General features: G+C 40.2%; 1 protein-coding gene and 1 long non-coding RNA gene across 2 annotated transcripts; both read right to left on the reverse strand.

Annotated features, from left to right (window-relative positions):
- Positions 1 to 309: 309 nt before the first annotated feature.
- ELF5 (E74 like ETS transcription factor 5) lies at positions 310 to 7,363 on the reverse strand. The gene is given in 7 exon segments (XM_069018736.1): positions 310 to 997; positions 1,567 to 1,856; positions 2,272 to 2,327; positions 4,608 to 4,730; positions 4,733 to 4,814; positions 4,816 to 4,844; positions 7,354 to 7,363. Coding segments are annotated over 7 exon segments (675 nt in total). The 3' UTR covers positions 310 to 912.
- Positions 7,364 to 11,109: 3,746 nt separating this feature from the next.
- Positions 11,110 to 27,792, reverse strand: LOC138110764 (uncharacterized). The gene is made up of 5 exons (XR_011151044.1): positions 27,705 to 27,792; positions 23,767 to 24,091; positions 23,200 to 23,307; positions 11,666 to 11,841; positions 11,110 to 11,228 (listed from the first exon to the last, which is right to left on the reverse strand). It is a non-coding gene; the product is annotated as an uncharacterized lncRNA (long non-coding RNA).
- Positions 27,793 to 27,859: the final 67 nt, after the last annotated feature.

A 27,859-nucleotide genomic window follows, 5' to 3' on the forward strand; every position in this document is an offset into this window, starting at 1 on the left:
CAAATGCAAAGGTTACTTGAATTCACCTTCAAGAGGATTAGTAGAAGAAAATTGAAATTTACATGCATGAGAAGTTGTAGAAAGTGAACTTGAATTTCAGTGGAGTATTTTCCCTGAAAATTCTTTGTAATAAAAATTATACTCCTTCTGCCATGTAACAGAATTGATATCATGTGAGCAATTGCAACTCAGCACAAGGAGGAGTGATAAATAATTGCAGTGAATGCTTTTTTTTGCTCAAAAACCTAAATATAACATGTATATATGGATTAATGAATTTGCATAGATGAGATTAATAGGCAAGGAATGTAGCTGCTTAATAAATAATTCAGAATAGAGTCGTTTTTATTTGTTAACTTGATTGACTGGACATATTCAATCCAGACAAATAGAGAGGATTGAATTGTTCATTTTGGATGACATACTGAATTCTACCATATCTGAGAAATGTAATGGTTTAGGGTACAATGGATCAGAAAAGCTTTTTCTTATGAAACGAAAGAAAGTTTTCTGTGTTACTCCAAAGTACAAGAACCTAACTGGGAAATGTACCTAAATAATTTCTTTTAAAAGGCAATGAAATGGGGCAGAATTTAATGCTTTCCAGTGGAAATACTGGCTAAGACAGAGAGAGGCAGGTAGTTTTTAAATACCAACATTAATCCTAATCTCCCGAGGAGCAGTAAAAAGGTATGAGGAGATAATGCTTGGCAGAAATCACATAGAAGACAACTCTGAAATTCAAGTGCTGTTTTTGTTGCTTTAGTCTATGTCTTGAAGCAGACTGTAATGAGTTCAACCAGACTGGCAGAGGGGAGAGAGGGAGCAGAAAAACTCTCCCTCGAGTATCCATTCCAGCTGTGTAATTCAGGCTGCAGCATGTTCCATGCTGAAAAGAAAGCATGAGGCAGTTCACATCTTGTTCTCCTGCCATCCATGGGCATGCTTTCCAAACTCGTACACCAGGCACTTCCAAAATGCCGTTTTATAATGGTAACTGCTGGGGAAACTCAGAAAAGAAACAACAGACAAAGCAGTAGTGGAAGTCACCTTAGGGAAGTTTTTTATATGGACTTTATGACAGCAGAACAGTACCTGAGTCACCGTGTTCTTTACAGGCAGAGAGCTCCTCTCTTCCTGTTAAATTGCTCTTGAGGATTTAAAACAACAGCTTAAAACTTTTCCATGTACCCTGGAGGATGCCTTTCACTGTTTGAAAGATACAAGAATTACAGTGGTTGTCACAGTTCAGAAGAAACCATCAGTGTTACTGGTACAGCAAAAAGAATAATTTGGGGGGGATTGGTTTGCAAACATAGGGTAAAATTCTCAACTGAGATAAAATGTGCTAATTTTGTTGTCATCAGTAGTTACAACTCTGTACTGCTTTACACTTATCCTATGGATATTTTATAAGTGAAGGAGACCAGGTACTATCTCATGATCTATAGAAAAAACATGAAGAAAATAACCACCATTCTCCCCAACTCCCAAGTTTTCAGGATAGCTACGAAAAACGGAGCGGAAGTGAAATGAAATGAGGGATATTGCTGCCTGTTAACTCACCAGAGAGCTCTGCTCAATTTTTCATATGTCCTTCTGTCATTTTTCTTCCTTTGTCCCCACATCTTTGCCGGAGCTTCTGATTTAACAACACAAAAAATGCCTTGCTGCCTGTCTTCCCATTTCAGAATGTCACTGTTTTCTTCAGGAGAAATGAGCAGATCCCTTACAAATTCCCACAAGTGAGAATTCTGTAAGTCTTAAACAGGAAGAAGACAGCTGTTTAGTAGATGTTTTCTTATGCATGCCAAAGTACTGGGGCTCTGAGAAAGCTGATCTAGTGAATGGCATCCCTGCCCATGGCAGGGGGGTGGAACAGGGCAATCTCTAAGGTCCCATCCAACCCCTACCAGTCTATGATTCTATGATTCTAAGTGAATAATTATCATGCATCTCTCTGCCTTGCAGCACAAGCAAACATGTTTTTTCTCAATGTTCTGTTAAAAATGCTTCACGTGCAGTCATGGGAAATTTGGCATGTGGTGGGCATGGATCAAACGAAGCTCTCTGTTATGTGCAGCTCAATGATTTCTTGGCTTAGTGCTGTGCTTCTAGAAAGTCAAAACTGCCTCAGCATTAGATAACATTAAAGAAGAAGAAAAGGGAGTTTTTTTAATTTTTAGAAATCGTTTCATCTGCTACATACTGCTGATGTTTGAATACAGTGTTTCCTGTTAAATGGAGCTTATTATGTACAAACAAGTTTACTTAACAGTCCTTGTTTGATGGCTTTGTTACTTCTGCAGCAGTAAAAAAGGAAATACCTAAAAGGGAAGAATATACCCAGTGTTTAGTTATTTTCTTCACAAGAATAACTTCTGGACTGAAATCTAAGTCCTGGTCTCCTGCATCACTGCTTGTGAATATACCTCAGAATAGATGTAGAAAATGCAGGCTGCAAAACCACAAAATAATTTTTCATCTTATTTGCTGCAAAAATTATTTATTCTTCCCAATGTGACTATGTGTGTGTTCTAGTTAGTTTTTTGGTTTTTTTTAACTTTTGGGGTATTTTTCTTACCCTTTACATTCTGTCTGTATGTCTCCATTCTTATGATTCATGTGTTTTGTTTCTTTGCCCTCTGGTCCCTTGGCACTTCATTTTTGCTGTCATCTATATCACGGTTTCTCTCCCTGTCTTCACAGTTAGATTAGTTCTTTCTCATTCAGCTTCTTGTCCCTTGAAAACTACTCCTGCAGTCTTCCCTCCCTCCCTCCTTTCCCTAAGTAAAATCATCCCTACTGCTGAAAATCAGATCTTCACACAGCTGGAACTTGTCTACATTATTAGGACAGTATCACCTTTTCAAGGAGCAGTTACATTCACAAAACATTAATAAATGCCTGCATATACAGATCTGCATTCAAGGAACTTAACTCATGTGGTGAGTGTGGCAGACAAAACTGGGAAAAGCTAGAATTAAGCCCGGCTTAACGCAGCCATGGCTTGGTCCATTGAGTATGTTGCAGTAAGGTCTGGCATTGCTGGACCACTGTCTTTCCTCAAAGGTCTTATTTTATTCATGAGGTGGATATTCATGAGCTGTTGTAGTTTGTTTACTGCCAAGTGTCCAATCTTTCTACTGACTATAAAAAGTTAATTTTCTTAATGAGATTTTCTTCACAGCTTTGCATTCTTTAATTCCCTTAATAACATCCTTATCTCCTACATCTAATAATTGCCTTCAGAATGGCCTGTCTGACATGATACATGAACACTGACTGGGTGGAAGAAAGTGATGATGGCCACAGCAGAGCACAGCCAACCTAAACACAGGGCTGTTTTGTTCTTGTGATGGTCTCTAGTCTTGCTCACCTCTCCCAGTCTTACCTCTCCTATTGACAACAGTGTCAGTCACTGCACAACCCTGCTGCATTTTGATAAAGCTTGTCCACATATTTTCTTACTGCTTTGCCTCTGGTCTTCCCAGTCTGTCAATGATCCTGTTTCAGCTTCAGCCTGCCCCTCCCTGTTCACTGTGTACCCAGGTCACCCTCTCCTGCTCATTCTGCCTTGCCAACCTCCACTCCCCACTGGGCAGTTCAAAGGTGGGTAGTGGACCAGTGAGGGATGGATAAATTCCAGTACATTGTGACTAAGCAGATGCTCACCACTGGCAGTGTCAGCTCCCATGAGATCCTCCAGGACTTGCTTGCCTAAGCCTTTAATCCTTTTCCAGTAGTCATAAAACTCCAGTTTGGTCAAATACTCCCCTAAGCCAGAGAAGGCTTGAGCTGTTGAGGGCTTTGAGCAGCTAAAATGCTCTTCAGATTCTCATTGCTAGGGCATAGGGAAATGACCTTCTAAAATCCCCTGCTTAATGGAAACTCTTTTGTTTGTATCACCACAATAGAGCTGGGTAGAATTGCCAAAGCTTGGCATGCACACTAATTGATTTTTGGCAGGAATGAATAGCAAGAAACGGTATCTGCAGCAGCAATTGCACTTCTATTTCACTTACACTGAACTATCAATAGCTTAGTTTTTGAATCTTAGCTCATTTAAGCACTAATAAATCTTCCAAGACAAGGTTGAAAAGAGTAAATTAATAGTGTTTTCATTCAAGTGCATCATTAAGCATACTAATAATGAGGTGGATTATCAGTGCAGTATGCACAGTAACACCATCAAACAAAATTTCTTCTTTACTCTTTAAAAAGCAGACCAATCTTCACTACTTTGAGTTACAGGAATAACAATATGTTGTGTCTTTCTGTATCCTGTCAGAATTAAAACCTCCCTTGGAGCATTCAGGTTGACCACTTTGAGTAGAAAAACCAAAGGAGAGAGCAGAGCTTGTGTCCCTTTGGAGATTTGACTGGTTCACAAAGATGAGCCTGGACTGTGTGTGATTGTGAAGCCAAAGATTGCAGTGAGATTGTTGTCTGCCTGCCCTATTTCTGAGTACTCCTCATGTAGTATCTAAGTGGCCTCTGTATTTTACCTTTTATCAGTGCTTGGGAATGTGGATCCCACATTTTCTGTTAAACTCACACAGAAATGCAATGCTTTATGTTTTGAGTTTGATTTCTGGAGCACTAACCATGCATCCTGCTATTCTCTAAGATGAAATACAAGTATTCTCCACAAAGGCCTGCAGCATCCACAGACTATTCCTGGGTCATGTTGCATAACTACCAGCCATTGATATTAAACTGGGAAAAGAAATGCACTTGGCATCTAGTTTGTACTGGTCACAGCAGAACTGCAACCACTCACAGACGTTGTGCTCACTCCAGTATTCTGGGTGGGTGGATGGATGTCCAGAAAGAATTAGAATCTGTAACATATTTGACAAGAAAGAAAAACTGCAATGAAAAATTGACATAAACATATTTCAAGCAAAATGAATCCCTTTGCTTTCTCCTGACTGCAGTCTTCCTTCCTTACTGCTCCAGAGCACATAAAGCCCTGTGTTTTGCATTTTTCTTTCTATTGTACAGCCTTTAGTACTTCATTTTGTGTGAGATATTTTGAGAGAAAGTGCTTTCACCTGGACATAAAAAGAAAAACTTCCTCTTAAAACTGCAATAAAATTTTTTTAAAAGGTCAAAGTACAGAACTTGTGAGAATTTAGAACTCTGTAATAAAAAAGTCATGTATTCCTAGGCTGAAATAACTTGACTCTTACATGGGAAGGTACTCAGTCAAAGCCATCTAGCTACACTTTATGGCAGATAGATAACTTAAAATAATTTATTACAATTTTTTATATAATTCCAGCAAGTTCTTTCACTCATTTAATCTAATGTTAATGTCATCATAGGGAATATATTTTTTTGTTAGATTAGAACATGAAAAATGTATTACTCTCAACACACACCACTGGACAAAGAGCTTCCAAGTAACCCTGCCAGACAATTATAGCCTAAAAGTACTTAGCCAATTAAATTCCAAATTTTTTAACGGGCTTCTCTCCTCAGAAATGCAGTTACTGGGAAAATGTGTAGAAATATGTATATATTTGCAATAAACTTTTTTTTTTTTTGCCTAGAAAAACTTATTTTAACTGTTACTGGTACAAAATCTAGGCCTGGTATGGTATTTATACTGCAGCTAACAAGCATGATTTGTGACTCAAGCACTTCTTTTTTCCTAGAATCAAAACACAGGCTTTTGTTATTGTATTTTTAACTTTTTCAGGATGACTAGTAATTTCTCTCAGTTTTGATTCTTAAGCAGTTACAGGAATACATGTGAGGAATTATTGCTTTAGCAGTTTTAAGGATTCTAAATTAATTTTGAATATATTATCTGTAATATTTATTATATCACTTGAGTGGGGCAGTTGCAGAACAGTAAATAGCAAAAGAAAGGCCATCAAGGATGTGAATGAAAGAAATATGAAAATGTTCAGTTCATTTTCACATCTCACAGCATCTTATACTTGACCTGTATTTCACAGTTTCTTAGTCCAGTCATCCATTATTCACTATGTAAGTTTCAAATGAATCCAGAACATTTGATTTTAGGCATTGCTTATATAAAATTGTAATTCAAAATGGGTTATGATAGCACTGCAAGTCAAGTGAAGAGTGTCTAGACAGCAAGTTCAGAGTGCAAAATGATGCAAATAGGCTGGAGGAGTTTCCAGAGTAAATTTAATTTAAAGGGCTTGAAATTGTGACAGAATAACTGTAATATGGATCTTGCATCCTACATGGCTTCTGTAAAGTAATTAATACTTCTAATTACTTTAATTACAACTCCTAAATGTTTACAGAGGAATTTGTGGTTGCTTTCATGAATCATTCCCATGCTATAAATATCTTCATATGTATGCACATACAGAATTAATGTAATACTGCCTGCTGCATTTTAAACCCTTGGATGCTACTATGACATTGTAGCAAAGCCAAGAGGTGGGCAGAAGCTCTGGGTCTGACTTTTGAGACCCATACCTTGAGGATATTTGAATCTCAGATTTCATTCACCTCCTCATTTAAAAGGAAAATCAGATGAGCTTGACACTGGATGAGCTTTATAAGCCCTGCAGACTGAACACACCTGGCTGTGTCAGGGTCTGAAGGCTTCTGTGGGGGAGAATGGGAGTGCTGGGAGCACCAGGCTCACAGGCCTTCTGCCAGGGGAAAAAAAAAGCTTAAAAATTAGGCTTTAGCTGTACAGGAACCCCAACTTCAGAGGCTGCTCAAGAAAAGCAGAAGGCTGAATCGATCCCTTTCTGAATCAGGCATACTTATTTTTTTTCTTCTTTTTTTAATCCTCTGCCAACAGCCTCCAGCCTCCCTCAGGAAAAACAGAATATCATAACATCCTCAACTAGACAGATTTAGAGGATATGAGCATCCCTGTGGAGCTGGGCATGAATCCAGCCTTGTGTTTCAGGGGCTGCCCTGTGAGCTGCCACAGCCCAGACCCTTTCCCTGTATCTGTGTTTCCATATGCAGCCAAGTGAAAAGTTCATGGCATTGCTTTTCTATCTACAAGAGTGTTGGATTGCTCCTTATTCTTCTATCTAAAGGTAATATGAAAGAAACCCAGAAGTATTTATTCTGCCAATCCACAGGTACAGCGAATAACCTTGAAATACTTTGTCCATTGGGCTTGAAACTTTGATCTGATTTTGAAAAATACATCCTCTGGCAATATTTGTACTGTCATATAAATGACAGGACGTTTCCTTCATGGAACAGCACTCATCTGGTCCCATTTCTGTCTTTGCTTTGGTTTTGGAAAGACTCAGATCATTATTTTAAAATATTTCAAAGCCCCTTGTAGTACTGTTGTGTTTGATGAGCATTTTAAAGGTGCTGTCACCGAGACCTCACCTTCACACATGCTCATCTTTTATATCTCATATCAATATGAGTGAAGAATTCAGGGAGCTTTGCTGTCTTGTAAATGCTGAACGTGATCAAGGTATTATGCCACTGAGGAGGGAAAGATCAGCCAAAGCCAAAGGGTCTGTGAAAGATCTCAGGGGTTTTTTAAGGGAAAAAGAAAGGGGTGGGTAAAATTTCATACCACCATACAAGAACATAAGGGCCAGTACATCCCCCTGTGACAGGAACATTCCAGAACTGTGCCTAAAAGTACAGTTTGATGTGTGTGTGGGAAGATACCTGGCAGGATGAAGGTGAATAGCTGTGAGTGGAGAAGAAAGCATAGAATTCAGACCTTTCCTGTTCCAGCCTTTTAAGGTGATTTTCCTCTTTTCAGCAAGTGCTGGAAAACAAAGAGAAGGAATGAAAAACGACACAATATTTTCATTGTCACAAATGTTAACATCCTCCATTTTGTATTAGAAAAAAATACCCCCAAATATAAATGCTGATCTATTCTGATTGCTAGAAAATAAAAGCATTAAAATTACCAACATGGGAATGGAAAGGCAAACTTACCCTGTATTTCATCCCATGGGAACATGGGGATGGCTGCAGTGTCCCAGATGACAGTCCTCCTAAGGCTAGGGTCCTGTCTCTGATGAAGTGTGCCAGGACTATTTTACATTTTTGCAGAAAATATTTTAGAAACTGGCTTTGGGCTCATACATTAAAATACCAGTGTGCTTTCTAGAAGAGAAGCTGAGCCCAGCAATAGCCTGTAAATCAGTGGTCTTCATCTGTTTCTTTCTAGGCAGTTTTGTCACCACAGTTTAATCTCTTTTAATTGAGCTTCTATTTTGTTTCTACCAAGTACAAAACAGGTTTTCAAAAGGCATCAGGATCACAGTCCTTAAGCCTATTACTGTCACCAGAGGAAAGTATAGGTAGAATGTTATTATGCTGACCTACATTCTTCTCTGGCTTCACAGCAAAGTTCTTTTCTGTTCAAGGGCTGCCTGTGCAATGCTGGTGGTACTGCTGTAGTGACTTTATCTGTGTGTGCTCAACGTGTCTTGGGTACTTCTAGGCTACCATGCAGGAAATGACAAGGGAATTCCCAGCTTGGTTTAAATTTGATTCAGGAGAGAAATTACAGTAACCAAGAAGGACTCCTAGAAAGCCTAAAGGCATCAGGAATTGAGCAATAGAAAACACGTGGAGGAAGAAGCATAGCTCCTACCTTGGTCAGAAAAGGTTCATTATTTCCTCAGCTCGTCTTTGCTTAGCAAGAGGCATCTGACCTGATTGTTGTGTAAAGCTGCGTCTTTTACGAGCTGAGGGAGCTGACACTCAGCTACACGTGGAATTCAATTTAACATACTTTCTGGGGTGTAGTTGTTGCACTGCTGTTCACCTGGATGAAGTCAGAGCTGTGCAGCTGTTGCACCACAGACCTTACAGTGAAAACAAGTAACAGTCTGCAGTAAAGTTAGAAATTGCTGAAATGCCTCAGATGGGCTGCTTTGCCTTTGGCAGTTGCTGTTCTGCTGATACCACGAGTTCCCTAGGGATTCCTTCAATTTCTGTGGGGTTTGCCTTTGGGGTTTTTTGTATGTTTGTTTAAGAAAGTGGAAGAAGATTAAATAGCAGGCAAATCTTTAATAGAAATGAAAGCAATTAATGTAAGTGATCCAAAATTAACTTCGAATAAATCCTATCACGTATTTAAAATGCATGTTTAAATTTTAGGACAAAATATTTTCTGTGATTTCTGTAATTTCAAATGAAATTTAGAATTGTATTCTAAGATGGAATGAAAACTAATATTAAAATAATATGATTCAAAAAACCCCAATTCCTGCAGGGCTTTAAATCCAACCATTTAGTTGAAGCAAGAAGATTTATATTCTACCTCATATGTCAAACTTAGTGATACAGAAACAAAACACTACATGATCAGTAGCTGGATTAGCACCACCAGAAGCCATGAGGAAATTACTGTTTTTACTCAAACTGTGTCTTGCCATGCAAGGTCTTTTCCACAAGATCAGCAGTGTTGTCATGTAAAAGAACAAAGGTAGCTTTGGAAGAGAAAAATGTTGCATGCACCCATAATTTTTTCCCAGTTCTGACCAAAAATTTGGTTCATTAACATGAGTTGGTTGTATTACCTCCCTTTTCAGAGCCTCTTGAATGATTCAGCCTGAGCACAGAGAAGAGTTTCAGGACTATTTGGGAATTTGAACCAACTGTTTGGAAGAGAGAATATTTCTAACAAGCAGTGCTTACTTAAGCTTCTGAACAGGGATCTGATCTGACACCAGAACATTTGGAATGAATTCCTTCAAAGAGAGTTGGGATTCCCCACAGGAAATGCAAGGCCTGGTAAAGTATAGGGTTTCCAATGCACAGAGTATTGCTCTCTTAACATTGGCAATTCTGCAGTGGGCAACTCTTGCATTATTACAGATGTATTTCCTCTGGCACCTTTCAAAATCCTTGTTCTAATCCAGATTAGTGTGTATTGACCTGGTCACTGCTTTCATTACCAAGTTGCAGAGCATTTTAGGAACTAAATCCCACACTTGTACTCATATAGCTGGAGTGGTGTATTGTGTGGTGCTGCCAACTCAGTGGGCAGAAATAAACAGCTGAAAGCCAATTGCTGTCTTGGAGAGAATAGAATATCTCCACAGGTCATTGGAGAGACACAATTTAACAATGATTGCAAAGACAACCTGCTCAAAGTATCTCATTCACTCTCTATACCTGCCTCCCAGTATGTAAGATTTCCCACAAATAAATGTCTGGAATGAAACCCAGAATCCATGAACCACGGAAAATAGATATTCTCAAGGTGAAATAATATCTGGGAAGATGGGTGAACAAGCAAAGGGTGTAAAAAAAAGTCACTGGATTGAAAAAGAAAATAACTTAGAACTAGGCATGGGCTTGATTTTGTAGTTATTGTGAAGATAACTTATTTCTCCAAGCTGGGAAACTGTGAAGTGTAATGGCAACCTCAGTCCCTACAGAGGACTAGATTTGAGCTCACAGGTGTGGGGTGAAGCTGCCAGCTGCAAATCCTCTCAGCAGGTTTGACCACATGCCTTACAGGCAGCAAAAGCTATTTGGGACAGAAAAACCCTGTTTTATCCATATGCAAATGTATTAATAATTACCATTAATTTCTGGAACATCCCATATAGAGCTCTGGATGTTCCAGAAATTAATGGTAATTATTAGAATTATTAGCAAAGATAATATATTTTCATGCATTTTATGCAAACAGGATATTGGTTTGGGTCACATTGAATAGTACCTTACCATTAACTGGTGCTGTTTATGTATGCACATATCTGCTTAAATACACTTATGAGACACAGAAAGTGGAAGAGTCAGGCAGGTTTTTTTCAAACCACAGGAGAGCTTTACAGCTCTCAGTCTTACTCATCTGGTGCTGTGTTCACAGAATCTATAAATTAGCTTTCGCATTACAAACAATCTCTTTTGATTTAGTGATACAGGCTGAAATTGCTAATTTATTAAAAGGTGTTGAGGCTCATGCTTGTCTCCACCATTAATTCATTGAAGCAAAGTCAGTTGTTTATTGTTGAGAAAACTGGTGATGCAGAAATGAGAATGGCAGGCAGTACATCAGTTGAGTGCCTGATTAAATCATCACAGCAAAACCATTTTGGCAGCCTACAGCTCTTTTATAAACAATGACTTCAGTAAAGAAATAGAGCTTACTTTTAGGGAGGTGATTACTCCTGATGCAGCACTTAAGTCCAGAAGCAGGTCTTGGGAGCAAGGGGGAGCAGGAGGCTTCAACAGCAGCACAGCCCAGCACTTCAGGAATAAAGCCACCTGCAGGACTGTGATATATGGAACACCTTAGAGACAGGCTGGTTTGGTTTTTCAAGCTCTTATACACACCCCTTTTGATGTCAGTGATAATATATAGCACAGCATAGTGCAGAAACAGGGGGAGAAATGTTCTCAAGTACAGAAAGTTTATCTTTATCCTGTATTGGTTTTTTCCTCTTTGTCTAACAGTGTTGACTTATGCAAGCGTGACTTATGGACCACCTAAGCAAACCCGCAGTTTAAGCACTTAACTAAGGAGAGTCTCACTCCTTCTTTTGTGACCTTAGTATGTAAGAAGGGCTATCACATTTTGTTCAGAGCTCTCAAAGCCCAGGAAGTGGTGTTCTCACTGTTTGCATCTGGCAAAGACCAGGATGCAGAAAAGTAACTGGATTAAAGTCATGCAGCAAACCACTGTGGGTATTAGAAAAAGACCAGCACTCACCTGAGGCCAGGTGGCATCTCTGTCTGCCTGAGCACCATGCCTCTTAGACCCACAAAAACCTGCTGGGTTCCGGTCCAGATACAGCTGCTTATAGGTCTGATATGATCATTAAGAGATTTGAATAGGATCCATGGATAGGATGCTTGGCATGATTAGAAGCAACAGACGAGAGACACCTACACAGAGGTAGTGAGAATGAATTGGTGAATGAAAAGCATACATCTAACATAATACTCTCAAAAATTTTAAATTAGGAATAGTTTTGATCAGAGTAGACTGAAATATTTTTGTGTCCCAGAGGTCCATCTTAATTAGCAGTCTTTTGAGGATGCCTGCATAAACAGCAAGAGCAAAAAGTTTAGGCAATATCACTTCAAGCAGAGGGATTTCTTTGCTCCATTATGTGCTGATGGGGTGCCTCATGAACTTCACCATGCTAGTGTCACGTGCATCTCACGCTAGTGGTGTGACATGGCTGTAGGCAGAAGCAGCTCTGATGCAAGGTGATGTTGCATGGTGTGAATGCAAGGAGAGGTGACTCAGAGGGAGTGCCACATTTTACCTCCCCAGCACAATAGGGGGCATGCCAAGAAATGCTGCTAATGGAGATGGTCAAGGGCCACCCGGGTGCAGTGTCCCAGCCAGCATTTCAGAACAACACCTCTTGTTACACAAGATGATTGCTGACAAATGTGACTAAAGCCTACAGGCTACCTTTTGGCAAAGCCTTAGCCCTAAAGGACCCTCCTTCCTTCTCCCACTGCACTCTCCTTGCTCTCCTTCAACTGACTAATCTCACTACTCCATGCTTCTTTTTTAATTTCCTTCTCTGCTTACCTTTCTTCTATCTTTCTCTCTTCACATTTCTTTTGAAATGGTAGAATGATGGAATTTGCTTCCACCAGTGGGGAAAATGCATATATACTGGTGCAGTTCCATTGCAGAAAGATCTTTCCAGAAACTCAGTTCACAGTGTGTGAGACCAAACATGTAAGGTTGTGCAACAGTTTATCACCTTGTCCAAAGGAATAGTCTGATTTCCTGCAATGTGGCTTTTGCATTGATAAAGCAGTGTATAAACTGTGGGATAATCCAGACAGGAAACTGTTCATAACCTTGTAAACATCAGTGACTGTATAAATAAGGAGTTACTACACTGTACAGAAGGGATCTCAAAGGCTATATGAAAAATGTACAGGTATAGGTGTAACCCTAAGAAATGAGCCATAAAAAAGGGACTTCCTCTCCTTCCCACTCCATGAAGATATTTAAACAATAGTCTCATTTCTCAAGGATGTGGGAAAAGACCTCTCTTTTGATACAGTCTTACAGACATGCTTCTGCAGTTGTGAATTCTCAAGTCCATGCTGTGTATTTGGTTTTGCACAGAAGTACCTGAGCCTTGGTGCTCAGGACATGAACAAAGGCCTGCTGGTTTAAATAAAACTGACTAAACTCTTGAGATTAGCAGGAAGAAGTTATCATTGGATTAGTCCATGGCAGCATCTTTCATGGTATTTAATAAAATTGTCAATCACAGAGCTTCTCAGACCGATTGGAGAAGTACTGCTGGGGTGTGCAAATGGACACTGAAGAATTCCACAGTGAGATGTCTCTGATTCAGATACATCTCTGATTTTGACTGGCAAAAGTGGACTTTGTTCACAGTCTATTAAACTGGCTTCATCTGATATTTCCTAGTTTATAACCTGTTATTATTTTTTATTGCTCACCATCAGAAGAGTGACCCGAGACTTTGACTTATATGATGTGGAAAGTGCGGGGATGATAATACCATAAATACTAATCTAGTTTCTTTTCTTTCAGCTGCAGAAGCAGAGAAACTTGATTAACCCTGTTGCCTCCATCCAGAACTCACCAACACCAAACAATTCATGGTCAATCACAGCAGAGGATGTCATTAACACACTGCATCACATCTTCATCCCTACACATGCAAACCCTCTTAATAGGAATCATGCCACACTCAGCATTTACCCAGGCTTTTGCTATGTAGCAGCTACTCCTACAAGTTTTCTATCCCCTGAAAAGGTACAGAATTTTCACTTTTTTTTTTTTTTTTTGTGTAATCCCACACAGAAAGAGTGCTACTGAGTCCATAAGTGAAAACCACCAGGAACATGTATAAACGAGGCTGCATCATAGAACAAGTTCCCAGGCCTCCTCTTAGATACCATTCCCTTGCATCCTAAAGATTGTCTGCACCAGACAGGGTGGGGCTGGAGAATGATGGAACCACTGACATTCTCCTTGGCTGTATGTGGAATGATCACCGTGTCTTAAAGATTCGCTCTCAAAGAAACGCTGCACATTTTCTGCTCTAAGAAATTTTTGTGAGATGACAGTGTTGAATGTTTTTAGTGTTAGAACTAAAACTGGTGACAGAAAGAAACACTGAGAAAAAACAAAGCCTGACTACAGCCTTGGTGGTGAAGAATAGGCAGCACTTGAGATTTTTGAGTTTGTCTGGCAAAAGCTGCTTACATTTGTAGCTGTAGATGGATTGGGAAGGAAACTTTGGTTCTCTAGCCAGCCCATCAGCATGGGTTTGACTTTTCTACAGAAAAGAATGCTTTGCTGAGAAAGAATTGGTGCACTTTTTAACTCAAGAAATTGGATTTACTACATTGTGGGAGAACTTGTTTTCTCTCTTGCCTTCTCCTTGACAAAAAAGGAGGCAGGGCCATAGACTTCCCACAGACACTGGCCTCTTAATCCAAAATCCAGTTCACTGGGATGTGAAATGGTTCTACTTTTAGATCCCACTCTTCTTCTAACTACACTCCCAGTTTTAGATGCTGTGAGTGGGCAGCTGCTCCAACAAACAAAAGTATGTAGATAAGTCCCTGCTAAGGAGTATCAGGTGGAGTGACAGCCATTTTTCTCATGTCACCAGAAATGAGGGTCAAAATGCTTTGCACAACCTTTTGTTATTTTTTTAAGGGGAAGAAAAATCAAGGGTGTGTCTTTGACCTTTGAAATATGATGGGAATTGCCCTACAGACTAAGGTCAGAGGAGTTAGGAAACAATAGGGTTGATCAATCTGAGACAGCTCAAGGGTTAGAAAACAGTAGGAGAGATCAACTTAGTGCTGTAAAAATTATCACCATTTAAAAATACCTTTCATCTCTTAATTTACAAGCCCCATAAAAAGGCAAAATAAAAGTGCCTATTTCTCTCAGAAGTCTAGATGGCCAATATTCATGAAGAGGTCTATCTGCACAGGAGATCATAGAATTATTTAGGCTGGAAAAGCCCTCTAAAATCATCAAGTCCAACTGTTAACCCAGCACTGCCAAGTCCAGCATTAAACAATGTCCCTAAACACCACATCTACAGCCCTTATAAATACCTCCAGGGATGGTGATACAACCACATACCTGGGCAGCCTATTCCAATTCTTGACAGCCAGTGAAGAAAATCTCATTGAAGAAATTTTTCCTAATATCCAATAGAAACTTCCCTTGGTACAACTTGAGGTCATTTCCTCTCATCCTGTCACTTGTTTCTTGGGAGAAGAGACTGACACCTACCTCAGTACAACCTCTACATGAAAGTAAGGATCTCAGGTAAAAGCAAGTAAAGCAAGAATCCAAAGGTAAAGAATCTCGTATTTGTTCTGACCTGAGGACCATCATCTGTATGCATTTGGTGCTACTCATCACATGATCCTCCCTGAAAATGTTTTCACTTCTCTGTTTAAAAAGTGTGGGACAATATGAATGGCTGATTTAGAGATATGTACACACAACAGGTTTCTTCGTTTAATAAATCTATCTGTGTCTTAGAACAATATATTTAATCATTCTTAAGTTGAGGCCAAACTTTTTGTTCTTACTCACCAGAGCCTAGAAGGGTATAATGCATTAAATGGGACTTTAGGTAAGTCTGAACAAAGCTATACCCTTCTTTAAGCCTTGCAGATTCTGTAGCTTTGTAAGCTTGAGTACCCCTTGTTGTAAAGTCCATGCTCCCATCCCTGGAAGTGTTCAAGGCTAGGCTGGATAGGACCCTGAGCAACCTGGTCTGAGGAGCAGTTTGCCCTGTGGCAAGTTTGGCTGAAGCCCTCTGTGCTAGGCAAGTTTTGGAGACATTGTTGGGTTTGCATGCCTCGAGCACAGTCCTTGAGAAAGGATGATTCTGGGTCCTAGTGAGGCTAGGCAGCATGCTTGGACATATTTTGGTGGCTTGAAAAGAAAACCAGCAGAACTGGGGTGTGCCGTCCCCAGGCGTATCCTTACTGATCCCAGTTCTATCGCCTCCTCCTCTTCAAATCTGGATTACCTGCTAACTCCTGAGCAAAGATCCCATTTTTCTGTCTGTTGCCAGAAAGCTCAGTGTCATGTAAACTGACCTATGATCAAAAATTCTGCTGGTAACAGCAGGTTCAGAGCCAGCTGAGGCTGCAGGCATCTGTGTGATTTTCCTGTTTCTACCCCCATCACTCCCTGCAACTGGCAGGATAGAGGAGGACACCATTTGCGCTCCAGATCCTTCAAGCAGGCTGTGAGGTCCCTCTCAGTTGACCTCGGACTTCTTGTTGGGACTTCATCAGTGCCCACCTGAAAAGACAGTAGTGGATAATACCCAGAGAGCTGTAACAGGCTGGAGAGTTTCTTGATACTACCTTGTACCAAGGCCCAGTGACAAAACATGCAAAGCTAAAATGAGCTACCATGAATGTGATCAGCCTCCTGCAGAGTTCATGTGTATCCTCCCTGAACAATCACCCCCCTCACACACACCCACACACTCCAAATCGTGAGAAGCTGATGGAAAATCTGTAACAAAACTCCCAGATGCACCATCACTGACAGCTTCAGGTTTAAACAATATAACTCTCAAGAGAGAAACGTGAGATTAAAATATAAACATGAGTGAGAAATGGTGCCAAATTTAGAGGGATTAAGGGATTCAATGAAAGATGAAACTTCATAAGGTGTTTGAACCTGTTTCAAAATCCTTGAAACTCAAAGGCACAGAAAAGTAACCTCTTAGTTGCTACACAAACCTGTGTATGCCTTTGCAACTGCCTGCAAAGGCAGCTCCTTTGTTTTAGTGACCAGAAAGCTAAACATCTTTCAACCACAGACCTGTGAACTGTTCCAGTTAAATAAACTCTTCCCTCCCTATCCATGCATGAGAAACACAAGGTCTCTCTTACCACAAAAAGCATAAAATCTTTCTTAGGCTTTTCTCTTGATACTAATCTAATCTCATGAAGTGTTCATGACTTGAGGCACAAGAAACAGACTGGAAATATTCATCAGAATCTTAGTTGGAAAACTCGATTATGAGAATTATTAAATCCTGCAAGACTCCATGATCACCAAGGGACTTGTGAATGAATGGGAATAACCAAGTAACCAGTCAGATTTCTCAACATTTTTTGTCACCTTCCTTGGTACAACATAGAAGGGCAAAATGTTCACTGATCCTGATTGCAACTCAGCTGGAGGATACAGCCGGAAAAGAGCAATGGATCTGCCCAAATTAGGCTGTCTAGATGGTGGGTTGTATGAGTAGGCCTCTTTCCACTGGAAGACTTTCTTCTTCCTAAACCAGTACACCATTAACACTGCATTCTAATTCCTTGGCAGAAAGTGTTGCTTCAAAAGCCCTTTCAAACTATGTTCTGGAAGCTCAGAGGGATGCGTGCTTCGTTTGGAATACAATGAAGGACAGCTCAAACTGCAGCCTATGGACCACAGAAAGCAGCCACCAACCAGGACACCTGTGCCTGACTTCTTGTCTTGCCATGCATTTCTTTGTAGAAATACATGCATTCCACCTTTTGCTTCCTGAAAATTGGGGTAGCAGTAATTGTTCTGTAAAGAAGCATGGTGGGAGTCCACAACTATTTGGGAAGGTCACTTAAGGCTTTTTTCTGTTTCATTTTGTTGAATTTCTCCATTAAATGACCTTGTAAGCTACAGGTGCAGCACTCAGCTGAAACTAACCCTTAACTAGACAGCTTCCAGAAAGAAATGATCATTTCTGTGTCTGCTGTTTCTCAGGAATGTTTGGCAGTACAGAAATCTTAATGTTGCCAATGTTGTTGGCTCAAACACTGCTTTTGACATTTCAGGAATAAAGCATGAAAAATTAACAGATAAATGCACATTGTTATGCATGAAGAACAATCCTTAACCCTTCACACACCCCCAAAGAACATTTGCATGGTCTGGGTGGGCAGGGAAGAGGCACTGCGGATGGGGCATTTGGCTTTCGTTTTGCATTCACACAGGATTCAACTCTGAACTTCCTCATCTGCCTCACATTCTGAAAGGATCAGAATGCAAGAGTATATGACTAGAGCTCTGCAAAAAACTTGACAGCAGATAGAATGACAGCTAGGGTAGGATAAATTATGCTTGTTAAAAAAAAGCTAAATATCATCACTTTAATCTTGAGGATTGGGCTATAGTGATTTAAGGCTACGTGAGAGCACTGAATTGGAGGTTTAACTTCCTTTAGGATATACATAACAACTTCACACACTTAACTAATTCATGTCCACTTTCCTGAATAGACAGATGGCAGTCAGAGGTCAGCCAGAAAGCCAGGGAGTGGAACTGGGAACTCGCAAGTACAATGTCAGTTTCTGCAACAATTGCTGTTTTTCTTTTCATATGAACTCAGCTAGGATTACACATGCCATACTCCTCCTATTACCATGCATTAATTTTCTGTTATGCTGGCTTGCAGATCTCTCCCAAACCAACTCTTAGTGAAGTTTAGGGGGCATGTCCTCACTGCACATTGAATTCCTTTTACAACACTGAAATACTGTCAGGTCCTAACATGCTCAGGCTGTTCCAAGGCCAAGTCAGATAGTAATCAAGTTGTCATGCTTGGAGAACATTTGCTCTAATATGTGTCTGTACATTTCTGTAAGGGAAGAGCTGCCACGGAGGTGCCCTGGGAGGGCAGAGGCAGGGAGCAGCGGGAAGCTGCCATCCTGCATGTGCGCCAAACCCCTAGAAAATGAGGAAAGTGTGTTTGTACATTTTTACTGTTGGGGTCTGCACTGGTGTTTTCAAACCTTCTGTTTTCCCTTTGGGATAACCAAGAGTCTGCATTACAACAGCATCAGCTGTCCATAGATTAGACAGCATATGAGAGTGGGATACAGCTGTTATCAGATAGTGCTTCTGCAATGTTCAACAGTGTAAGCTTTACAGCCACAAGGACCACTTGTCTTTATTGCTTCAGTTTTTAGTTCCCAGTTAATATTATTCTTTGTGCTCTTCCTTTTTCCTGTAAAGCTAGAAGAATCTCTAGCATTTTAATAGGCATTTCAGTTTTCAAGAAAGAACAATCCCTTTATTTGTAAATTGCGCCTAGAAAAAGTCTTCAGTGCCTAGTCTGGCTGCAGTCCTCCTTCACCTAGGCACATGATGAGGTGTATTTTAGAATGTCATTGCCATTAAGATAAATCAACTCCTTTAAGATACATGTATTATTAAGTATAGAAAGGTAGGTATCATCTATGTGGTTCATCTATCATTGCAATATTTTTCTTGAAATGAATACAGTAACCATCCATGACCTATAATTTTCAGAGGAGAATATGTCTGTAAACCTCAACAGAAAGCAGGTTTGGATACTTCAGTTTGCTCAAAAGTCCTGTTAGAACCACCTCTAGAACAAGGATAAAATATAGAGGAGAATTTTCAATGACAAAGGCTCCTTTCTGCTCATTCAGAATGCTGTTAAGTGTTCTAGAACTCCAAGGGTTTGAATACCCTTCCATTAAAATTCTGTCATCTATCTATCTATCTATCTATCTATCTATCTATCTATCTATCTATCTATCTATAACTGTCAATGCATGTTACTACTTCACAAAGTGGAACTCTGATCTGAAACTCATCATGCATATTAATCAATTAGCTACAAATGGCACCAATTGACTCTCTGCAGTAGCTTTACATGAAACCTATAAACTCATTTTGTAATCATCTCTCTTATTAGCTCATTAGGGGAAAAAAACCAAACTCCCAAACAACAAACAGAAGAATAAGAGAGTGGTCAAGGAAAGAATGATGTATCTCCTGGCACTGAGAAACCTCAAACTCAATTTGGATAGGGAATTTTCAATAAAGAACACATTTAGAAAGCAGTCTGTGTTCATTGAGATCATAACATCATTACAAACAAATCTCGAAGCCTGAAGTTTCAAACTAAAATGTACTTATCTGAAACTTATGAAACCTTTGTGTTTAACTGCAGAATGGAAAAAGGTAGCTCCTCGTTTAAATTCTACTTCCATTTAAAAATAAAAAAAATAAAAGAAGAGAATGTCTATGTGAGGACACATACATGTCTTGAATGCACAATTATCCACAAAAAAGCAAGATTACTACATTAAATATACTCAGGCAGGCATGGGTCCCAGGCTGAAACAAGGAGCAGGCTGGACTGATCAAATACTTTCAGTATGTGAGTCAAATTCTTACTTCTCTTAGCATTGGCTCCAGGTCTGAGTTCATACTACCTCTGGAAATTTCTCCTTGGAATATGCAGTTGCTGCTTGGCAGATGTAGTGTAAGCTTCATGGGCAAGTGTTGGGGGCCATGTATCCTGCCTTTCCAACCAGGTCAGGGCTGCCAGTGAGGAATGTAGCTCATGGGTTAACCACCCTCTTTATGACTCCTTGTTGAGATGCAAGATCCAAGTTCCTAGCAAGAGGTTAGGAATTTTTTTTTAGATACTCATGGCATTTTTTTGTAAGTACTTGAATGCAGTGCTGGTGAGGAAGCTGCCAGGGCAGCATTTTTTTTTCACCAGAAAATTCCCTTTTGTCAATATTTCAAATATTTTGTGGAAATAGATCAACTTCAAAAGAATATTATGTGAAATGGCATCCTTGGTCAAAACAGGCAGTGATGAATTCTACCTGGTTCAAATATGAGAAGCTAAGTGGTAATAGCAGGATGGGCAAACAGTTTCTTAGAGCAGAAGATGTCCAAAATTATAATCCAGGTAAGAGAATACTTCATCCATTGAACTGTGATTTGCCAGTTAAAAAAAACCAAAACAACAAAACCCACAAAAAACAGAGGTCTTGATTTTTTGGTGAAGGAATACAGAAGTGCAAAAGAAATATCCCTAAATTGAATTAGAGGGCGGAGGAACAGACTGCAGATGTCTGTTGTTAGAACTGTGAAAACATAGAAGTGATTGTTTCCTTGAGCAATTGTTACTACTGTGTAAGTGGTTCCCAGCATGGTAAACAGCAAAGGTAAGATGGTGAGATACAGACAGCTTGGAGAAACATGTATTATTTGTCAATACCACTTTGGTGAGGGCAACTACAAATAGATTTGATATTGCATGTGCAGTGTTTGGTATCATTAATATTTGTGAGCAAATCCAAGAGTGTGTAGCACCATCAGTCCTTTTATCAAGGACAAACTTCAAAATTCTGTATTTGACTAAATATCGTCTGTGTAATTTTCTCTTCTACCTGAAAGAGCATTGTGCTGGGTTTGGCTGGGATGGAGTTAATTTCCTTCATAGTAGCTGGCATGGGACCATGTTTGGATTTGTGCTGGAAAGAGCTGTGACACTACAGGGATGTTTTCCTTACTGCTGAGCAATCCTTACACAGGGCCAAGGGCTTTTCTGCTCCTCACCCCGCCCACACCACACAGGAGTGGTCTGGGGGTGCACAAGGAGCTGGGAGAGGATGCAGCCAGGACAGCTGACCCCACCTTTGGTCAGGCTCCATATCATTCAACATCATGCTCAGCACATAAATCCACAGGAAGATGAAGGAAGGGGGACGTGTTCAGAGTTACAGTGTTTGTCTTCCCAAGTAGCTGTTACACAGCACTGCCTTCTTGGGAATGACTGAGCACCTGCCTGTGGATGGAAAGTGGTGAATGAATTCCTTGTTTTATTTTGCTTGCACATGCAGCTTTTGCTTTAGCTATTAAACTGCCTTTATTGCAGTCAGTAAGTTTTCTCACTTTTCCCACCAAGGGGGAGCAAGCAAGTGGGCTGGACAGAGTACAAGACAGCTAAATGCTGTTAAAATCAAAGTGAGGAAAAGAAACTGACCCCAGCTGAGGAAACAATTTAAGAAACTTTGTACAGCCTGCTTTTAATGTAATTTGCAAAGCTGCTGATTTTGAAGTTTCTTTTCAGGTGACCCTTGGATCTTCACTGTTGTAGAAACTTTAAATGGTGTTTGCTCAATGTTAAACTCTGAAACTACTACTAGATGTTTTCTCTTTTCCAAATAACAGAATCATTAGAATTGGCCTGAATTCTAACTCATTCCCTTAATTCTAATGAATGTTGCACTTAGTTTTTTCTAAATTGTGTACCAAATAGCTGCTTGATATCCTTCTGCTCCTATGTTGATACTCTTGCAGAAATACTCTGCAATCACTAGACTGAGATCCATTCATTGCAAAACAACCAGATGAGCTAATGGCTCACATTTGGCTTCTTCTCTTTGCAGTTTTGTTTCCTGAGAAAGCTTGTGTGTGTCTAAGTGCATCTTTCCTGTCTGCCTCCTTGGATCTTTTTCAGCTATTGATCAGCTTTAACTATATTTAACACATGAGTAGGAGTCCCAAGGATGCCACAGGTCCAATGGAAATGGTCAGATGAGAAAAAAGAGGAGACTTTTTTTAAAAAAACAAACATGTAATACCTGGATCTGATTCTGCTTAAGAATTCAGATCAAAAACATCCTAAAACTTCAACCTTCCCCAGACTCCCAGACACGTTTTTATGTCATGTGATGAGCTGCACAGATTACACACATTGAGACAGATCTGATCTTCCGTGAAGAGTGTATCAGGGACTCCCAGAGTTCTGCAAAGTGAGTTAGAGGTGATAGTAATTCCTTTGTTCTTTACCAGGCGATGATAAAGAAAAGACCAGGAGAAACACTGCTTTTAATTTTGACCTGTTTTCCACCAGATGGTGCTCCTTCCCTTGTCCTGAGGTTGCTCTTCCTATCGAGTAATACCTATCCCTATCAGACTCTCTGCATCTGTCTCTACCCACCCTGTATACTCGGGTGCATTGTTCTGGGTGTCTGCCTCTGGCCAGCACTGCTTTCCCAGCTCTGACCTGCAGCTGTGCTTTGTTTGGGGTCTGTTTGATTCTTCAAAGCCTTCTGCATTATGAAACTGTGATATTGTTGAGTCCAATCACATTGCATCAGTACAGCTCAGTGCTTTGTTACCACCATACACATTCACCTTTGTGGCACTGTCTGAGACAAGCAAACCAAGAAATGGGTGCAATTCCACACACCAGCATGAGTGTTAGAGGCTGTGATATATCAATCAAGCGTGGGATTACGACCTGTGATGGAATGTGTTAGCTCTTTGGAAATCACAGACTGGTTTCTCCAGACTAGGTCTGTATCAGTGTAAACAGGTGGATGACAATACCAAATTAAAAACAAAGGCTGACTCAAGCAGGAAACAAAACTGATTTTACAGTGTCTGCATCCTGTGTTTTCCAGAGCACTTGCTGCACTTACCTTGACACTGTTCCCTGCAGAGGGCTTGATCTTGCACCAGCCAGAGCCAAGGCACTTTGGCTCACTCAGAGCAGATCTCCAAAGTACTCTTGTAACTTCCACTTTTATCTAAGACCAGTAAGACAGCCAGAAAAGGACGCTGTAAAGGCATTTATCTCTACTAAAAGCATAAAAAGCTTAGACAGTGTCCCATGACTTTTTCTCTGCCATTTTAGATGTACGGAGTGACACTGCACAGAACAGTAAAGGCACTGACCGACAAGTAATGCTCCTGGGACCTGACAAGCCCCCAGCCACTGGATGCTTAGTGGACACAGCAGAGCCACTGCAGCACCATCCTTCAGCTGTCAGTATCCTCAACCTGCTCACAGCCCCCCCCTCTGCCTTTTTCATGGATCTGCTATTAAGAAAACTCCTGAAATAACTGAACATACATTTTGCTACATGTAAGGCTTTCCCTTAATTTCTTTCTCCCTCTCAGTATATTTATCCTGCTGGCAGTCCCCACCCTACCTCCCACTCCCCCATGATGGTGCATTATTGCTCTTGTGCAGGAGATACACTTACCAGATGTGTCAGGAAGGGATGGGTGGGGGTTCCAACATCTGACATAAATAGATGGTGAGCACAAGGAGTTTCTTTTCTGCAGGACTTTCGTCCTTTGCTCTTACTATGTTACTGGGCTAGGAAGGAGGCAGGTAAGAGATTGTAGTGACAGAACTAGTCCTTTTCATTGGAAGTTCTTGAAGTTTTTATGAGACTGAGAACTATCACTGCCCCATTCACCTCTTCCTGAACTGAGACAGACACTTGCCCAGGCTGCACAGTGAGTCACTGCTGAATGTGTATGCCTTGGCTTTAGCTTGCAATTCCATAATGCATTTTAGGGACTCTGTAACAACAGATGATATAAAAGAGAATTAAAATGAGTAAAGAAAACCTCAGGGAGACCAAATGATTATAACAAATCTAAGGGTTGTAACTGCTGAGTCCTATTCTCTCCTGCTGGATGGTGCTAATTCACGTAAGTCCTTACATCCATAGATCAAGAGCCATCTTAAAACCAGTTAGGACTTTTGCTTAAAGCTGAACTCAAATTCCATTTTACTTCTTTCCTTTTTCCCCCCACTGTTTAGTGGAACAAAATAAGTTTTCAACTGTGAAAATTTTACTTTCCTTTTTTTTCCTAGAGATTACATGTTTTTGCATTACCTGTGCACAAAGTGCAAGTGTGGATATTTAATTTTAATAGCAAAAAGCATTATACTTTACTCACTGTCAAGCAGCAGAGTCCTAGAAACAGCTTCTTCACAGTCTGCCCATGTTCAGGAATGGTGACTGATTGCACAGACCTTGAGACTCACCCTGAGCTTAATTTTCCTTGATGTCTTGGTGATGCATCGGATCATGTAATTTGTTGTGAGGTTTGTATGCCCCACATTTTCAAATGCCTGGATGTTCTAACCTTCACGGGCCAGGTAAAAGGAGCAAAGGCATACTCCCACAGTTATGATTAGTGATAGACCCATTGCATGTGTTTGCACCAAATATTTCATGGATTAATGACAGTAAATGTTATGGCTCAAGATCTGCATGTTAGTATGGACTGGAAAGTCTATTTCAGCTTGGTCTTTTTCTACCTAGAAGTTTGCTTCATTTCAGAAACAATTCATAGGAGTGTTCTCATCTTCACTCTCCAGCTGCTTTAATAGTATGATGCATTTATAGAAGGAAAATTATTAGAAGAATTTATGCTCTCATCTGTTTCACTACCCAAGAGAAAAAAAAACCCGTTTAGAGTATTTGTGGCTAAATGTACTCCTTCTTTCCCATTCAGAATGGCTTGATTTACACATCTCTGGGAATGATTTTTGCCAGAGGACAAACTGAGTATTGAGTGGTCAGTGTGAAAACTGATTTAGAAACAGTCACAATTCTGATGAGGATGGGACAATAGGACTGCAGGAAATACTTGTTTGTGATGCAAGAATGCAAATTGTGCAGTGTGTGTGCAGAAGAGTTAATCCAACAAAAAGTGGTTTTATCTCAAGACGCAGTTTAAGACTGTGCTGCCCTTCCTTAGACAGTTTAATTGCAGGTGGAGAGAGATAAACTAGCACTCAAAGTGACAGCAAGCTAATACAATGCTTTGTATTGAGAGCAAAGGAATGAATAGCTTTCTCATTACCAATTTCAGGCATGGGCACGCAGAAGAAAAGGCAATACTAAGATCTGGAACAAGTCTAGAGATCCTGTTTCCTCCCTGAACCAGCCAAATGGGGACAGTGGAAGCATAACTCCGTTGCTGGGCTGGAGAAGTTTGGACTCTTGATGCTTAGTGATTATTAATGGGCTAAAAGTTACAGGGAGAAACTGTTTTTGATGTTTCATAGATTCACATAATATAATGAAGCTAGTCTTGCACTGACAAAGAGAGTGGCAGTGGCAATGACCTGACAGCTGAGTTCTATCTCAACTCCTAAATTACCAGGCTACCAAAGCTAGTGCTGGAGTGGGGTGAAGCAAGACTCTCTGAGGAAGGAGAGGACTCTGCCTCCAAAAGGTCACCAAGGAACATCTGTGATTCAGAGCTGAAGTGACAAAAGAAGAATGTGTTTTCCAGAAAGCCTCCAGCTATGCAGCTCAGATGGGCAGTGCTCCTGGCATGGAGCCATGGTATCGATTGCTGGTGTCCTTGAAGCTGATGGCACACATCTTATGACTTCGCCCCCTGCATTCAGATTTGGGTGCTGGGTGCTAGGAGGCTCTTTTCTTGCTCTTTTTTATTCTTCTTTTTTTTCCTATACACAACAGTAAACATTCTGTTTGCTTACTAAAAAGAGCTCAATGTCTAGACCAAGTTCTTACTCACTAAAATCCTCTCAAAAGACTTCCAAAGGCAGTGTAGAAGGCACTCTGCAGCACTGGCAGTGACAGTGCCCCTTGGCACCCACTGGGACATTGTAGTTCCTATGGCTGATGCATTCTTTTAGAGGCTGTGAGCATTTCCTGGGGAAATACATCTAGCTGAAGGTCTCCCAGCCACATCCCTTTTTCTCTTGAGGACATAAGAAGAGCACACCAAAACTGTACTCTACAGGTCGTACATATTAGTGAAGCAATGATGAGTTTCTCCATGTCTTTCTCAAGGGAACTTTGAAGTCATTCAAAGAGCTTTGGGAATGTATATTTTAATAACAACCCAGGACTGTACTTGCTGGGCTTTGCATTTGGCTTTGCCATTTTGTTTACTATAGTGTTTGTGAAATAGGGACAAGCCATAAACATCCACCTAGCTGCACTTCTGCAATAACATGCTCTGACACGCACGAGCATTTTTGGTGGAAGTGCTCCTGCAGCCTTCTTCTTTGACGGTTTTCAAGTCATCCAGTTAGGGAGAAAAACAACCATAACATGTTACTGAGGTCACAGATGAATAAGACATTATGAATAGTCATGCTGGAAACAAAAGCTTTGGTGAATACTCGGTGAGAATTGTGGGGGATGACAAACGTTTGCAGAACAATTCAAATTAATGAAGCACATGGAAAAATGTTACCTTGTGGATAATTTCCAGGCTAAAAGAGTTTTTGAATAAATCATTCAATGTTGGGATTTCACTTGCCCTTATTTTCATCTGAGTTGTGAATCATCTGATCATCGGCTTGAAGGTAAATCATTAAGTAAAAAAATTTAGCAGGCAGGGGAGAGAGGAGGGGGTGGCAATCAATGTGTCAGGTTTACCCTATGTCCCAGAGCAGTGAATAATTGCTGTTACTGTAGCAACTGATGGCTTAATGCCTAAGCTTAAACTTCTCCCCAGCAGTGTCAGATCTTCTGAGTGGGTCATAAATAAATGCGAATATATATATCATTTTTGCATCAGAAACTTTGCCAACAGATAAAATACCTTTCTTTCTTATGCCATTTTAAAAGAGAGCATATACTAACATGCCCACATAATAATAACTTGTCCATTTGTGACAAAGCTTTTCTCCGTATCACGTCTTACTGTCAACAGTAACAGTCAACAACTTCCTTCATAAAGTGCTGCAATTTTATCTGGAAGTTTCAACCAGATGTGTGTTTGTAAGCTTTTCTCAACTATAGATTGTGAACATTTATATATTTATTCTCCCAGCAGCTGTGTAAAATGATACAGTGCTTTACAGCTCTGGAGCTGAAAGATAAATATCATATAACCTGCCTATAGTGTTGCAGAAAGTCTACAATAGAAAAAGAAATACATTCCAGATTTCTTAAGAACAGCTCCAGAGCCTTACTTACATAATTTCCCAAGCTAAACATCAACTCTGCGGTCATGGGTCCAGACATATCTGTCCCCACTATGTTAAATGGCAGAAACATGCTGGCACAAAAAGATGGGGTGAAGTTGACTGTTCGAATATTTACTTTTCTCAATCTTACGTAATCTTAGCATGCCAATCTGATTTTCCTCCCTCCGAGGTAGATTTTACAGATTTTTCTGAAGTGATGAAACATACTTCAAGTTCACTTTGGTCATTCAGTCACTTATTTCCCCTTTCTTCTGTTACAGTGGGGATACTGCAACACGTGTATCAGACGAGTCCTGTGGAAAGAATATATATATATATGGACCGATTCTTGCTAGATGTTTCAGAGAGATGTTTATTTCTCC

Source organism: Aphelocoma coerulescens, chromosome 5, assembly GCF_041296385.1.
Source record: "Aphelocoma coerulescens isolate FSJ_1873_10779 chromosome 5, UR_Acoe_1.0, whole genome shotgun sequence".
Taxonomy (NCBI): Eukaryota; Metazoa; Chordata; class Aves; order Passeriformes; family Corvidae; genus Aphelocoma; species Aphelocoma coerulescens.